Below are 15,273 nucleotides of genomic sequence, written 5' to 3' on the forward strand. Positions count from 1 at the left end.
GCTATGGATGGAGGTTCTGATTCCGTAGACTCGAAAGACCGAGTATCTGAATTGGTAGGAGATTCGTAGCGGATTCGGTCGTTCCAGCCGACTGCGTTTGCACAAGGGTCGAAGAGGCAGAGAACTCAGATTTCGTACTAGTTGGCAAAGAACTGCGTCTCGTAGATGAACGAGCACGGCACGAGCTGGCCTTGGGGGCCTTGGATTTGTACAAGTTGGGACCTGTAGCTCCGCCACAGAGCTGTGATCTGAAACTGCAACTTGATGGCGGCGACTCAAGAAACTAAAAGGTAGGAGGGGCAAAAAAGCAATAACAAATGAGTGTGATGAGTTAGAAACAACCGCCTTCTTATTAGACATCCTAGTCCGCCTCATGGGCGTTATGCGGAGTATAGAAACGAGCCACTAAAGAAATGAGGGACGGAAAGAAGCGAGAGGAAGAGAAAAGAAGAAGAAAAGAACAGCCAACACATAGGCGGAAGAGTATCAGATTAAGCTTCCCCTTGGAATAAGTGACCGAGGTCAACAGAGCAGAAGAACATCTGGCTTCTAGAGCAGATTGCTTTCTTCCCTTCTAAGCTAGTGATCCCCACCCTCAACTGGAAAAAACCGTTTGTAGCGCACAAAGCCGACCATCTTGATACCGCTTCTGGATGGACAAGGGTGACAAGCATACGTGTTGACGCTGCGAATCTTCTCCGGGCGGAGCCCGGAGGAGGTAATTAATAGTCAGGCGGAGGAATCTTCTGACTAGCGGCGGTCGTTGAACAAATAGTATGGCCTGGTTTGGCGAAGCTTTTTCGGGGATTCCAATAGTCGAAACTTCCAACAGGGGTGAACACCTCAAAATATCGTGCACTCGCTGGGAGTACACGATACGAAATAGAGAAAAGCAGCCGCCAGGCGGAAGCCTTCAATTCGTATTCCCGGCGGCTCACGGATTATGCGAGTTGTCCATGAGAAGGAGGTCGAACGCATTTTGTAATTGCCGGTTTTCTGCCATCGTCACCAAGGGCTCGTGTTGGTCCTCATCGGGACGAAAGGAGGCAAATAATATCTGTATACGCCTGGGGATGTCCTCCCGTTTTGAGACGTAGCTGCGGGCAGGAAGGCCAATGATAGTAACCTGAAGGGCATATACGAGTGTCAGTCCGCAGCAATGTAGGTACGAAATATGCGTAAGTCCTCAACATTTCATTCTACCAGGCGTGCAAGCGCGAATAAGATCTCTCGGTCTGGCGATGATGCCGACTCTCGATCTGAAGGAAGGACTCGCTGCAGTTGATCCCATAGGTAAAGAACGCTGGCATGTGAATGAACGAACACTGTCGTGGCTTCCTCTACTTCAGCAGAGAGAAGAGTCGGTTCGCTCCTGCTTGATTTGGGAATGCCCGAAGAAACGAGCCATGGAGCCCCGAAGCTGGAGTGCTCCTACCGCTCTCGTCCTTCTATCCCCACTCCCGAATTGTGATGTCAATGCTGTTTATCAATCCATATTTCAACGGGATGATTTAGTTTCAAAATACAACTCATGCCAAGGCGATTCCCCCCCTTTCATCCAGGTTTCTCAACCCAAATCCGGGTAACAACTCCGGTGCTCGTAGATAGACCGTGTCGAAGATGCCTCGCAAACAATCCGCTCGGAAGAACAGGGACTCCTCGGAGCCCGAGGACCCGGAGGATATCTTGTTCAATGCCCAGCATAAGATGACAGAGGTACTCTTTACGCCATGAAAGGTCATGGTGGCCTTGGGCATGGTAGCTGACTTGAGATTGGCCCTAGCTGCGACGCAATTTGAATAGACGCCAGAGAATCATGACCGAAAAGCACGCCAAAATCCAAGCAAAGGTGAAGGAACGAATCGATTCTCGCCTAACGGAGGACCAGCAGAAGATGTAAGTGCCACCCACGCAGCTTGGTAACATCCTCTGATGATGGTTTCCGTCGTCCAGCATTCGCTCCCGAGAGGACATGTTGGTCAAGTGGCAGGAGGCTATGATGGAAACAATGGCGATTGAGAATCAGATCCGAGAGAAGATTGATACCCTTCGCAAGGAGTGTATGAAATTCGCCACGCTGCTCAAGGTGGTAATAGAAGGGAGGAAGCAGGATGCGGAGAATCTGGACCTCGCACAACTGCAACGGGACGTATACAATAGCCTCTAAGGCCCCCAAGCATTCCGGGCATATCTCTTCGCTGTTGCTGCGTCTGCGCTGAGAAACTCGGCTGTCAGCGAGTAGTAGAGTTGAAACCATCGCGAATTCAGAACAGTTGAGTGTTGATTGTTCGTCAAAGTCTATATCTCTATCGTGGTATTATAGTACACAGCCGCCTATCGTCGCAAATCCTCCATATAAACTCGTTCTGTTTTATACCTTAAACCCGAAAGTTTCCATACAGGCTCGGTATTGTTGTATCGTCGTCTGACAGTCCTCTTCGGGGTTCGCAGCCTTCGACATGAGCATGCATTCGTCTCGTACGGACTTCTCGTCCTTGCACACGCAGCAAGGCTGATCCAATCGTTAGTTCCGCCTCATGGCACTGCTGGGAGTGTTCTTAAAAAACAGCATACCTTGGGCTTCGAAGTGGTATCCGCGTTCGGGGAAGCAACGGCCTGGATCGGCGCGGGAGCCGCAGGAGCTGTGGATCGCATTCTATCAGAATCAAGGTCAATGGCGGGAATTGGGAGATATGAATTACCTAGAGTTGACACTTGAGCACCCATATTGGTATATTCCCGATAGAGAGTAAAGGAGTGATTGTAGAAGTTGGGTCGGTGGAATCGTTTGCGAAGAAAATAATCCCCGAGAATTTATTTTTTTCTTTGATCTCGAGATCATGCCATCGACTCAGTTGCGTGCTTTCGGTAATAATTCTAATAAATGGCGACGTGATTTCTAAGCCGCGCAAAATCACAGTGTCGGTTTACAATATACTGTGCTTTAGCCCAAAGTCTGGACTCTCTCAAGCCTCGACATAAGGAATGCGCGACTAAATTATCCAGGATTGGTCTAACATCTTCTATGCTCCGTAATAATGCATTTCCTTCCATAAGAATACCCCAAATACTCCCGAAGCGCCCGGCCGACATAGAAAGCACGAAAATGACAAGGGACGGAAAAAGGGAAATAAAAGGCTCAACGAGCCAACGCTGATCCACTACATAGTATGTCCATCTTCACAAGCCAGTCGCGTGACTGAAAACCTTCGCCGCCAGCTGGCTCAATAATCTCGTCCGGTCGTCTTGAGGAAGTTCCTGTTATGAATGTGAGCGACAGATCAATGGCTTCAACAGGTCAAAAATGAACAAAAGATGACCATACCTGGAAGACGGCGTATACGCTCTTTCCCTTGGCGTCCCTCACAGCGCCTAGTCTGTTTCCCGCAACCGCACCGGCCAACATGCCCGGAACATTGGCGACGATGAAGCCCAGAGCCCCGCCACTTACACCACCGATGATGCTCCAGAAAGAGCGCGTAGGCGCTCCGTTCTGATCGGCCATGCCCTCTTCGCGAAGCATCTCCTCGAAGACATCACCGAACTGCTGGTCTTCGGCCTGCTGCCTGCCTGCGTTATTTGCTTGGCCCGTGAAAAAGCTCCATGCCCACGAGTATGCGTCCTGCGCGGTCCCTGTTCCTGCTCCTGCTCCTGCTCCTGCTCCTGCCCCTGCTCCTTCTCCTGCTCCAGGGACGGGGCCGGCACCGGTGGAAGTGTCTCCATTTGTAGCACCAGTCTGGTCAGTAGCACCCTCGGTGCTAGAGGGGAAACGTCGGCGCTGTCTGTCGTATTCTTGTCGACGAGTGGGGTTAGATAGGGTGTAGTACGCATCATTGACGAGCTGGAATTTGCGAGTGCGAGCCTCGCGTTCGGGACTGCCGTCGGGGACTCGATCGGGATGCGACTTCAAGGCGGCTCTATATCGAGGTACCTAATTAGTTCTGTGTTACGGGGGAGCGGGAGGGGGGCCGCGTCTTGGAGAGAACAAGGGCAGCTGAACCATACCGTTTATATGCATCTCGAATTTGCTGCGCTGAGGCGGTCTCTGGGATCTCAAGAATCGCGTCTGCTACGAGTTAGACGCGAGGACCGTTTTCGAAGCGCTGTGGGGTAGCTTACAGTAGTTTGGGGGTGCCTTTGTCGCCATCTCTTGAGAGTCGAGTCTGGTGGTTAAAATTGCGTTCTCGAGTATGGGATATTCAAGTCCGAGTACAGGCCATTCAAGTCCGAACGTTTAATTGACAGTTTTAGGAACCGGATTTTAAGGCGAAATATTTTAATAAGCTTGACTACGCCTGCGAAATGCTATATTTGCGCCTCCGTTGACACCTTTTGCAACTTGAGGTCACGACGAGGGTCGACATGGATGCCTGGAGGGGTCAAGAGCTGATGTCATTGGATCGAATCCATGACACCAATGAGTGCCCCATTAAACTCCACTGTTGGAAGGGATGTGTGGCTTGCCCTGGCATAGGCAATAGCGCCACACATGGCTCACTATGGCATTCGCTGATGACAGATTGAGCATTCGAGAAGGTTTTCCATGACCCCGGCAGGAGTCCCGTCGTCTCACATCAAATCATAAAATGACAAGCGTATTTGACACATTTTGGAGCGCATGCTGGTGTCTAAATCGAATCTCCATCAACTGCTGTTGCAAATTGGCTCTAGTACCTTGTATTTTTTTCTTGTTGAAACGCCGGCCCGGTTTTCAGAAATAGAAATCGTCCAACGTCCTCCCCCCAAACTTAGATGAAAACTTATGTTGGTTGAGTTTCCCCTTCGACGACATCTTCGAAGGAGCAAAATCCAGAATAACATGAATTGAAAATTCCTCGAAATTGGGTATCTCGCGGATCACTAGGGGTTGGAATGCCGATTGCTCTCGCACAGACGGAAAATGCTACTGTGATAGATCGTGGAAGACGAGAGCGAGAGTCTCGGCGACGATCTTGATTTCCTGGATTCTTGGACACTGAGGCCTGGGGAGCAACATATCACGAACGATTACTATGGGGGTGTGCATTGAGGAAATGCTTTGCACCACTTTGATTTCGGTCCTTGGAGATGCCTGTCATTCTCCTCTCACGATCCCCCACTGAAGGAAGTGTGAAGTGCCTCGCTCTGGGTCCTCCCCACTACACTAACTCAGAAACTCCCGATGCATGCAGGGATGGCGCATGCAACCAGCTCAACTTGAAGATGGCGATGTAGTATGGCAGGGCAAAAAAGGGTCGCCTGGGATGGCAAAGAAACTTTGATACAAGCTCCTTGTCTTGACTAGTATTTTCCCGTTACAGCCGGGGAAACCCAAACGTCACAGCAAGGGGGGTTGCGTGTTAGTGGGCCCCGCAGTTTTCTATGTGTTACACTAACAGGACTAGAGTCGACTGTCCCAGTCGCTTAAATGCAAAGCGCGGCCAGAAGGTTTGATCTGCTGCAAGGCTTTGTCTCAGAATCCAGAGGAACCGCACCTCGAATGACTTCGCACGTTCACAACCACAGCCGTCAGATCTCGTTGCCCTGTTTTGACCTCCTGCTGCCGGTTAATAGACGGTGATAATTGACTTGCAACAAAGCGCACATTAAGCGACCCCCTGCTGCCTTGGTCGAGCCCTCGTCCCGTGTTAAGATCGCACGGCTAACGCCCATCCTGTGCCTATTCTGGGCTCCGATCTCGTGGTGTTAGTAGCGTGCCGCGATGTTCTACCGGCTTCGTTTATACCACTCCCACCATGATCTTCGGCGCACCGCCATGGTGCATGACCTGTTGATGGAGCATCAACCGGGCTTGCCTAGACCTGAGGAGATCGAGTGTACCATCACCTCATGAGCCATCCCTGATGTTTCGACACATCCCGCCATGCATCTTGAGTGGCTGGAAGAGTTGAGCAATGTTTCTTGTTCCTGACGACACCTTCCCCTGGTCGAACTCAGGAGTGCCCTCTCTCTTGGCGTGTCCAAGTAGAAGGTTCCCTGCTCCACACCCGTCACGTAGTGCTACGACTCTGTACCCTTGACCTGGGTTGACGTCTCCGACCGACTCTGTCGCGGATCTCTGCGTCCATCAAGCAGCTCATATATCTCATCCCAACTTCCCGGGTTCTGACCGGACCTTCTGCCCATCCCCCCTTTCCCTCTATTCTCTTCCACTTTCCTTCTAGTCTTTGTCTTTTTCTTCTTTTCATACTTGTAGGCATCTTTCTTCTTTGCCTTTTTTTTTTGCCTTTAGTCTATTCTACGACTGCCAGCCAGTCTTTCGCTTCGCCATCGACATTCATTTACACCCAACTCAGGTCTGGACTACCTGGAGTCATTGACAATAATTGACTACTCGTCACTTCGCTTCTTCGTGGCAGCTTGCTGTCCTTCTGTTTGTTCCTTTCCGTCGATCTTTACTTTCATCCCGAACCGTTTCGATCTTTCAAGATGAAGACCTCTCAGACTCTGGCGCTGCTTTCTAGCATCGCCCTCGGCAGCGCAGATTTCTTGGCTCCTGCCCGTGGGCAGACTTTGGAGATTGATGAGGAGTTCACCGCTCGCTGGGAAACCGACGGTCTAGTAGAACCCATCGATATTAGCCTCGTCCCCGTTGGCAACGAGAACGCCGCCCAGCAGGTAGCCGGTAAGTAATATCAAAAGACTCATAGTTGAGATGGATAGGACCAAGTCCGAATCACAACTAACAAATTATCCAAGCTGGCGTCGACAACTCTGGCTCGGTTGCCTTCACCCCTGATGCTTCCCTCGGCCAGTTTGACCAGTTCGAGCTCGTCCTCACCGACTCCGACGACAACACTGTCACGTCCGATGCCTTCAGCATTGATAGTGGCAACGGAGGTGCTCAGGCTGCTTCTAACAGACAGGGTGGAAATGGCGGAAATGGTCGTGTCTCTGCCAACTCAGCTGGAGGTCGTGGCAACCAGGGCCAACAGGCTTCCAGCGACGATGAGGAGGATGATGACGGCTCCAACGCCTCCGGACGAGTCTCCGCGGCTGTCGAGCCTCCCGAGGCCGACGCCCAAACGCAGCGTGGTGCTGGCGGTAACAACCAGGCCGCAACGGGTGCTACGGGCGCCGCCAACAACGCCGCCGCTGGAAGTCCAGGAGGAGGCTTCATCCCTCTGAGCGGCGACCAGCTCACTGTCACGCCCACGTTTGCCAATGCCCAACAAGCCAACTTCGTCACCGACGCCGCCCAGATTGCGACGAACGAGGGTGTAGTTCCCAACGTTGGCGTGATCAATAGCCAGGCATCACAAGCCACCGCTGATGTCAACATTCAGACTGTTCCCGCGGTCGAGACGAGCGCCGCCGCCGTTGACGGTGCTGTTCCAGTAGCTACGCCGCCGGTTGCTGTCATTGACCCTGTATGATTGCCCTCCCTTCCCTTTACCCAATCTATCCATGGACTAATGCTGATGATTTGACTTAACAGGCAGCCGCTGCTTCTAGCCAGACCGGCCTCGTCGTTGATGGTGGTGTTGCTCAAACCGGCGCGCTCTCTCTCAGTCCCGTTGCCTCCGCCGCCGTTGGTGTTCCTCAGGCCGGATTCAGCGTAATCAACCCCGGTGCTGCAGCTACGGCTATTGGTTCTGTCGCCTCCGTTGCCCCCATTGCCTCTCTTGATGCTAGCGCCATTGCTGCGGAGCCTAGCGCCGCGGCCAGTGTTTCGGCCGAGGTCATCGGAGGAGCCGCAGCTATCCCTGGCGCCGCTACTGATGTCCTTGAAGCATCCACCGCTATCGCCGGTGCTGTCTCTCTCGACCCCTTAGCATCCGTCGCCGCCGACACTGCCGCCTTTTCGGCCGACTCCCTCGCCCCCATTGCCACCCCAGGTGTTTTCCCAAGCGTCGGAGCTGGCGCTCCCGGCGCTATTGCCGGTACCGGGTTGACCATTAGCCCCACCATCGTCCCCGGCGGCCAGTTCACCAACACCCTCCCTGCCGTTCCTACCGGATCTATCCCTACGCCCATCATCAACCCCAGTGGCGCCGTTGGCGGTATCGGCACTGGCGCTGTTGGCGGTATTGGTGCCGGTGGTGTTGGTACCGGTGCCAACTCCTTCGCGACCAACGTTCTCAACAGCGCTAGCGGCCTCGCCTTCTCTAGCATCAACGTCGGCGCCTCCGCCACGGGCGCCAACGCCCAGGCTACTGGCGCCACCGTCGCAGCTGCCCCAGGCCTTTCTGCTCGCGGCGCTCTCGTGGGAGGCATCGCCGTGTTGGTGGCTCTCTGGGTGATGTAAGCGGTCAAACTACTTCATTATTATGATCAATCCGTTGCGAAGAGCAGCACTCAAGGATCCTTCACTGGTCAACTATAGGCAAGGCAATGCGATCTTGCGCTCACCGGGTAGGATAGTGGAAAACACGGAAAATAACGGAAACGAATCTATTACTGTACAAACGGGATGGTGCTACATCTGTCTTGTAACTTCGTCCTTTATCTTGGAAGGGAAACAGGGGAACAAAGCAAAATTGGAACGATATTTTTTTCCCTCGGGTCAACAGCATCTCGGAGGTTTCAACAAGACCATTATTTCACGGCCTAACTGGTTTCGGGACGTGAACAAACAGATCAGAAAACTGCCACGTTTTTGTTCTTTTTTTATGTTTCTTTTTTGTTGTCTTATATATACATAATTCTTAACCCTCCCTACCTCCTGTTTCCTCTCTTCTTGTGTTGGTGGTATAGTTTTTCATTCTTCTTTCAGCTACATGATATCTACATGGTATCAGTAGAATAGACTACTGGCTAGGCAAAACCTATAAGAAAAAGACTACTAGATGAACTGAAGATGAATCACTTCGTCGCGCCATTTACTGTAACATTCTCGAACGTAATGAGACGCACTCTCTCTTGTCACCCTCTTGAGGATTACCAAGTTCTAGAAGCGTACGGAACCCACCAATGCTAGTTTAATAACGAAAAAGAAACTCGTCCTCGAAGATGGCGCCTCCGTTTGATCTGCCAGAAGCCACCTCCCTTTCCCGCCGCTGAACACGCGTCTCCGGTGATCGACTTCGGTGCTCAGCCACCACATCTCTTAATTCTTCTTACGAGTGATCTCCATTCCGGTGTTCGGTGAGTCCCATCTTAATCTTTTTTTTGGGTGCTGGTGTCTATGAGAGCAACCCCGAAGTTCAAACTATTTCCGATCGAGATCTGTCACCAGCGTATCAGTAAACAAGGAAGGATGACGAGTTACTGTCCTTTAAGAAGAGGAGGCAAACGCTATTCGATAATTAAAAGAATTTATTATAGTACATATCGAGAAATAAATTGCAATCTTGTTCTTTTCATCCACACAATGACTTACACACCCCCCTTTCCCCTTTCCAGCCCCGTTTCGGAAAGACATCGTCCGTTTTAGGACGATATAATATCATTTATTGGTCCTTTCCTCCATTCCCGCCCCTGGCTGTAACTGATGGGATGAAAGGAAAACTTGTTCCTTGTCTTACTACGAACCGCCATCAATAACTGGCCTCTCAGATACGACTGCAATTTATGGCTCAGTCGGGAATCTTCGCTCCTAGGGGTTACTGTCCACGCAATCCTTAAGATATAAGATTGATGCTGTACTTTGATAGGGCCTCCGTTGCCGATCGCTGAGAGAAATGCGACGAAAAGAAGTGTTGTAAGTGGAAAGAGATACCCTCATGGGACCACGACGGTTATGTGGCCATGAGAACAGAAAAACAAAAACCTGTTTCTCTTCGCTTCATCCTCAGTGAATGGATGGCCGGGCCGTTCGTCGACCCAGCCATAGTTATGAGTGGCCTCCAAATCGGAACTCGGCCATGGGCGAGAATAAGTCATCTTGCGAGATGGAGATTTAGAGTATGAAACCATCTATCAATACATTCAAGAAAGGGAATAGAAGAAAGGAAAGAAAAAGTTAATTCAAAGCCACGAGCAATCCACACTCGGAATATAAAGATCCCAGCTATTCGTGAAAAGAAGAAAAAGAAGAAAATATGCGATTTCATACCATCATATACAGCATAAACGCCAAATAACACCAAGTCAACCCTCCTCACTCTTTCGAAGCCCACAAGCTTCGCTAAGATGAGAAAGCTCCAGCCTCTTCCGTCAGAGGAACTTCTTTTGAGGAGACAAAGGAAAGAAGCGACAAAGTAGAGGGAATGTACAAAAGTCCTCTCGATTGTGCTGGTCTTAGTGGCCTAGTCGATGAAGACTCGGCGGCCTAGAGCACAAAGGCCTATATACAAAAAATGGAGCAAGGTATTTCTTTTCAGGTAAAACCTGAATTCCATTGCAAAATTTTAACAAGGAGGAAGTGAATGGCGCATGTAGGATATCAAAGAAATAAAATGATGTCGCACAATAACATCGTCAAACCACCCCAGCAGCGCCTTAGTCGTCGAGTTCGTGCGAGTCCATGGAGTCATTAACGTCGTCTCTTACTCCATACCATTCCTGATGTTGTCATAAACGCTTATAGGGTAAGACAAGAGATTCTGACTCCCGTCAAGGCTAATCATTGTGTTAGCCAAGGTCGTAATCAAGCTGCCCGCTCCCTTTCGGTCACCGCTGGCTTCCCAGAAAACAGCTCCCCCGAGGCCGCGGTCGATCAGCCATTCCGCTTTCCGCGTGGTGCTCGTTACGGTGTCGTAAGTTATAAGCTCCTGGCTAGCCGGATCATAGCTGTAAGAGGCTTCAACAACGTTGTCCCAAACTTCCTGGGCTCCAGGGCGTGGTAAGTCCTTGTAAAGCCAGATGCCATCCTCGATGGATCCAGCTCCAATTCCACTGTAGGGTAGACCCATGCCTTGCGTGTTCATAAACGAGCGACCGTAGAGCGGTACGCCCATTACAAGCTTGCCGGGATCAATTCCGCGTTGGAGATAGGCGTTGACCGCAGTCTCAGTGTTGAACTTGGTAGCAGCGGCATTGCTCGGGTCGGGGTATATGTTAGCTTGGTGTCCCGTAGTTGAGTCCCACGCCCCGGCATAGTCGTAGGCCATTAAATGCCAAGCGTCAAGAAGCGGATCCATCGCTTCGAGAAGCATAGTATTATAGTTCTGGGCACCGGCGGGGCTGGCTACGGTCATGGTGAAGTGATATCCGGGGGCATGCTCGGCAGCATACGCATCAAGGAGCTCACGGCAGGTCCTTAAAAGATCGACTAGGTTCTGCGCCTCGGCTGCATTTTGGGGATATTCCCAATCAATATCAAGACCATCGAAACCCCAGTCAGCAACGAGCTTGACTGCACTAGAGGCGAATTTCCGTCGTCCCTCCTCGGTCGCGGCAATCGGCGCAAACTTTGGCGAGTAGGTCCATCCTCCGATTGAGAGAAGTACCTTGAGATTGCGGTGCTTCTTCTTGTGTAAGAAGAGTTGCTTAACGCAGCCGTAAACATTGTTTCCAACATCCCCCCATGAGTCCGTGTCGTAGCGCTTGTCCGTGTCGGCCCATGGATCTGAAGATATTCTAGAAAGTCCCGTTAGCCATGTTTAGATTCGCCTATACTAATTTCTCATGTGATTCCACTGTTCCTATAGTACTTACACCGTACCATCCGATGCAATATCTGCGAAGGCGTAGAGCACATGGGTAATTTCACCAGCAGGAATATCCTGAGGCTGGAAGTTGGCTCCGTATATACCCCTATTGGAGTTCAAGGTTAACAGAGAGCTGAGAATATGGCAAAAGCAGGTGTCATCCCCACCAGTTGGTAAAATACAGCGCATTCTTGAAGGTGCCGGTAACAGCATTCGAGGCCGTTTTGAATATTCCATCATCCCGCGGCGCTAATGGCCCAGTCGTAGAGTTATGGGAATCGTCGGTGCCTATGGAGGGACCCGGCGTCGCGCAAACACCGCACGCCAGTAGAAAGGCGGCCGATGCCCACGAAGCCTTCATGATGAGTTGCCAAGTACGAGAGATAGGCTTCGTAGGTTTCTTGGCGTATATGTGTATATATATATATATCCGTCACTCGGATTGAGACCTGGAACTTCAAAGATCCTTTGTTGGCAACGAGTTGAGTCGACGTGGTTGATGGTTCTCGAGGGAATGAGGGAATGTATAGTGTTGGTAGTCCAGCTCACCAACCGACGTCCGGCTCCAAGTTGTTTAAAGAAAGTCGGGAACGGATGAACAATGTCAAAGTAGGAAAAGGAATAAAAATGAATGGAGACATAAGGGAAATGGGCACCATCCACACCCATGAAAGAAGAGAACTATCATGAAGTGCCACTCTCACGAACCCAGTTCCCACTTGATGAAGGGGGAATGAGAGAGGGATGCCATAGAGAGGTAGGACAGCATACTTAAGACCAAAGAGCGGCAGGCCGGGGTGGAGACAAGATATGGAATTAGACAAGCTACTCGGTGTCTACCGTTTGTGGAAAGCTCGTGAGAAGATAGATAAATTTGAAGCCTCAACGTACGCAGAGCCAATTAGTATGTCTTTAGCCAAATTCGTAGGAACCCATACAAGGGGGCGTGTTCCTGCGTTTCTGTAAACAAACGTAGATCTGTGTTCAAACTTACACCTACGAGGTCGAGTCGAGCGTACCCCACTCTTTCCGGCATTTGGCTATATCTGGCTCAAAAGCAGGCACACGTCTTTTCCAATTCGGTAGAACATTCCATTGAGGCCAGGCACTTGCAAAGTACAGGACATATCTGGGTGGCCAAGGAACCGGAATAAAGCCCGAGGCGGCATGGCACCTCGAGCCAAGAGGACCCATTCAAATGCAGCCCCTCCCGACATAACATCGGCAAGACGGAATCCATATTGCAAATATTAGATTAGCAGGCCTTTTAAGAATCTCACGGTGGAAGGCATCAAGTGACGGTAATCGATGAGACTGAGGGGGCGAACATCGTCCAGCACGAGTCATGCTCATGCCGTTGTACTTGAAGTCCTGGTCAAGTGTTGGGAACGGCTTCGTGAGCGATATCTTGGAATAAAAATGGGACACGCGAGGCGACACTTTTTTTCGACTAAGATGAGCGCACTAGATTATAATAGATTCGGATGAAGAGAGGAAAAGAAAAGTCAGCGGTAAATAATACTAATAATAAAGATTATTGTGGGCGTGAAGAATAATCCGGCCGGATGTATTGACAGATATTAAGTGGCAATATAAACGGGCAAGCGTGTAGAGAGCGTTGAATTATATTACCATCATGATAATATTTGCCCCTCTTGAGACCTTGAGATGAAGGAAAACTCTGGCCGTCGTTCAAATTGCTGTACCTCAGTAAGTGCGGGTCTCTTCCGAGCAAGTGTCGACTTGGCTTCCCGGGGAGCCGTTCATGATACCGGATTTCGTAGCGGACTCTTCTGCTTCGTTTTCTGGTTCACCACCTAGACTCGGTAGTTCAAGCAGCGCAGTTGCATTGTCAGCTCTACCCAACGATGTACCAGAAAAATCCATGGTATAATTACCAGAGGCGCATTCTGGGCAGGCGGTGAGAGGAGAGGCAAGAGAAGAGTTGGTGTGATGATGGGTATGGCAGGACAGTCTCCTTAACCAGGACCAGCTCCGGGAATTGCGAATCTGTAAGTCTGCAGCCTTGCCTGCTCGCTCCATTTTAGTACCGGACATGAGATTAGAAGTCGGCGATGTACCGATTCGGAGAGCAGAACTGTAGATGTCGAGTGAGTCTCAAGTCGAGTGTCATCAATTAGAGCCTGATAAACAAAAGTCCAACGTGCCTTCCTACCCGACAATATTAATCATGAAAAAAACTGATGGATGGAAGGTGGATTCCATTATTCGGGATTGTACAAGTCAAGTACGGAGATACATTCCAAGACTGCAGAAAGAAACCACGAAGCGAGGTCGACCCGATGCAAGAGGCCAGAGCGATGCAGATTTCATCTCGGTCGAAATTTAGCCAACGCCTCTTGTATACACAACATGCAACGACTTTTTTGGAAATGGCGACTCATGTAAAGCACACTGAAGATTTTCACGTGTTCTGCCGAGAGATTTCTCAACTGCCTGCGGCAGGTGCGATGAATCCTCTTACCTTCGCATCTCGCTTCAATTGTATACCGAGAAGGTGAGCTTACCAGAAGCGCCAACACATGACGGTTCGAAAGGGTCACGAATATATAAGTTTACATGATCGATCCTCTCCCCTTGCCCTAAAATACAACAGTCAAACTCCTTTGGAATATAGAGACATGATAGAAGCTTGGGAATGTGCAACAAGGTTCAATGCCCAGAAAGGTAGTGTCAAGGCGCAAATGGGATACAATCATTCATTCATACATATAGTTACACGACATATCCATCCGCATGCATGCCCCTGCCCTCCCTAACAGTGCTCTTCGTATCAACTTAGCCCGAGATTTCAACTTCCGTGCTTCAGAAAATCCATGCTTCAAAGATGTATCCTGCAGACGTGCAGGGGGTTCAAGACAGGACCCGTCACCGGTAACGCCGGACGCCCTCCAATGCTAGACTCCATCCAACATCCCCAATCGCAGTTTTACACGTTACCCGGTCCTCCCCTTACCGCCGAAGCTTCAACTTCAAGCTTTCAACCAAGTCTCCTTCAGTTCTTCGCCGTCACTGCCGTCTTCTCCGTCGTCTTCGCTGGCGCTTTCGCCTTTTCCGACCGTGCCACTATTGGTCTAATCCAATCAGTCAGCCTCCTGTCGTAACCCTAAATAGACATGGGTGGTAAAAACGACTTACACTGCAGCCGTCACACTCTTCTTCTCGTGTCCGTGAGACGTCGCGGCGTGGCACTTATCGCATTCATCTGTCGGCACCCTTTCCACTGCCGTCATCATCACCGGTAGCAATGAGAAAACGGCCAGTGACGTGGCCCAAGCCCACCTAGCCTCCGACTCCGACTCCAAGATCCATCCTCCGTGGCCATACTTGTAGAGCGCGAAGCCCAGAAGGGTTTCCGCAAGGAACATGAAGACACCCGCGACAAGCCCGATGGCCAGCCTGAACCCCTTCACACGCGGGACTTCGAAGTAAACAATGCAGAACCGCACCCAGACGGTCATGAGTAGGAGGTGTAGGCCCAGGACGAGAAGCTCCGACTGTTCCATCGAGATGTAGAAGAGGGTCGCGGGGAGGAAGCGGTCGGCGAAGAAATAGGTAAGGAGGGCGCCGCTGGTAAAGGTGAGGAGGAAATAGATGAATGCTATCCGTAGGATGAAGAATGCTAGGGCAATGTCCCACAGCAATTCTATCACGGATTCGCTGGTTTCGAATAATACTAACCCCATGGTTGTGGCAGGTTGTTCGGTGTTGGTATTGG

At 50.7% G+C, this 15,273-nt stretch overlaps 6 protein-coding genes across 6 annotated transcripts; 2 read left to right on the forward strand and 4 right to left on the reverse strand.

Annotated features, from left to right (window-relative positions):
* Positions 1-1,620: 1,620 nt before the first annotated feature.
* On the forward strand, positions 1,621-2,167 carry SAPIO_CDS3541 (uncharacterized protein; the record flags this gene model as incomplete). Its single annotated transcript, XM_016786314.1, has 3 exons — positions 1,621-1,716; positions 1,784-1,896; positions 1,954-2,167. 3 exons carry the CDS (start codon positions 1,621-1,623, stop codon positions 2,165-2,167), a joined length of 423 nt encoding a protein of 140 aa, XP_016644320.1.
* A 204-nt stretch (positions 2,168-2,371) lies between these two features.
* Positions 2,372-2,655, reverse strand: SAPIO_CDS3542 (uncharacterized protein; the record flags this gene model as incomplete). Its single annotated transcript, XM_016786315.1, has 2 exons — positions 2,372-2,512; positions 2,575-2,655. The coding sequence occupies 2 exons, from the start codon at positions 2,653-2,655 to the stop codon at positions 2,372-2,374; spliced, it is 222 nt and encodes a 73-aa protein (XP_016644321.1).
* Positions 2,656-3,180: 525 nt separating this feature from the next.
* Positions 3,181-4,147, reverse strand: SAPIO_CDS3543 (uncharacterized protein; the record flags this gene model as incomplete). Its single annotated transcript, XM_016786316.1, has 4 exons — positions 3,181-3,258; positions 3,326-3,917; positions 4,006-4,066; positions 4,120-4,147. The coding sequence occupies 4 exons, from the start codon at positions 4,145-4,147 to the stop codon at positions 3,181-3,183; spliced, it is 759 nt and encodes a 252-aa protein (XP_016644322.1).
* A 2,282-nt stretch (positions 4,148-6,429) lies between these two features.
* On the forward strand, positions 6,430-8,248 carry SAPIO_CDS3544 (uncharacterized protein; the record flags this gene model as incomplete). Its single annotated transcript, XM_016786317.1, has 3 exons — positions 6,430-6,625; positions 6,700-7,370; positions 7,439-8,248. The coding sequence occupies 3 exons, from the start codon at positions 6,430-6,432 to the stop codon at positions 8,246-8,248; spliced, it is 1,677 nt and encodes a 558-aa protein (XP_016644323.1).
* A 2,182-nt stretch (positions 8,249-10,430) lies between these two features.
* Positions 10,431-11,895, reverse strand: SAPIO_CDS3545 (Chitinase 1; the record flags this gene model as incomplete). The annotated part of the gene is made up of 3 exons (XM_016786318.1): positions 10,431-11,463; positions 11,542-11,640; positions 11,717-11,895. The coding sequence occupies 3 exons, from the start codon at positions 11,893-11,895 to the stop codon at positions 10,431-10,433; spliced, it is 1,311 nt and encodes a 436-aa protein (XP_016644324.1).
* Positions 11,896-14,527: 2,632 nt separating this feature from the next.
* On the reverse strand, positions 14,528-15,241 carry SAPIO_CDS3546 (Uncharacterized protein; the record flags this gene model as incomplete). The annotated part of the gene is made up of 2 exons (XM_016786319.1): positions 14,528-14,621; positions 14,694-15,241. The coding sequence occupies 2 exons, from the start codon at positions 15,239-15,241 to the stop codon at positions 14,528-14,530; spliced, it is 642 nt and encodes a 213-aa protein (XP_016644325.1).
* Between the last annotated feature and the right edge of the window lie 32 nt (positions 15,242-15,273).

The sequence above is a fragment of the Scedosporium apiospermum genome, assembly GCF_000732125.1.
Source record: "Scedosporium apiospermum strain IHEM 14462 chromosome Unknown SEQ_SAPIO_0088, whole genome shotgun sequence".
In the NCBI taxonomy this organism is placed as follows: Eukaryota; Fungi; Ascomycota; class Sordariomycetes; order Microascales; family Microascaceae; genus Scedosporium; species Scedosporium apiospermum.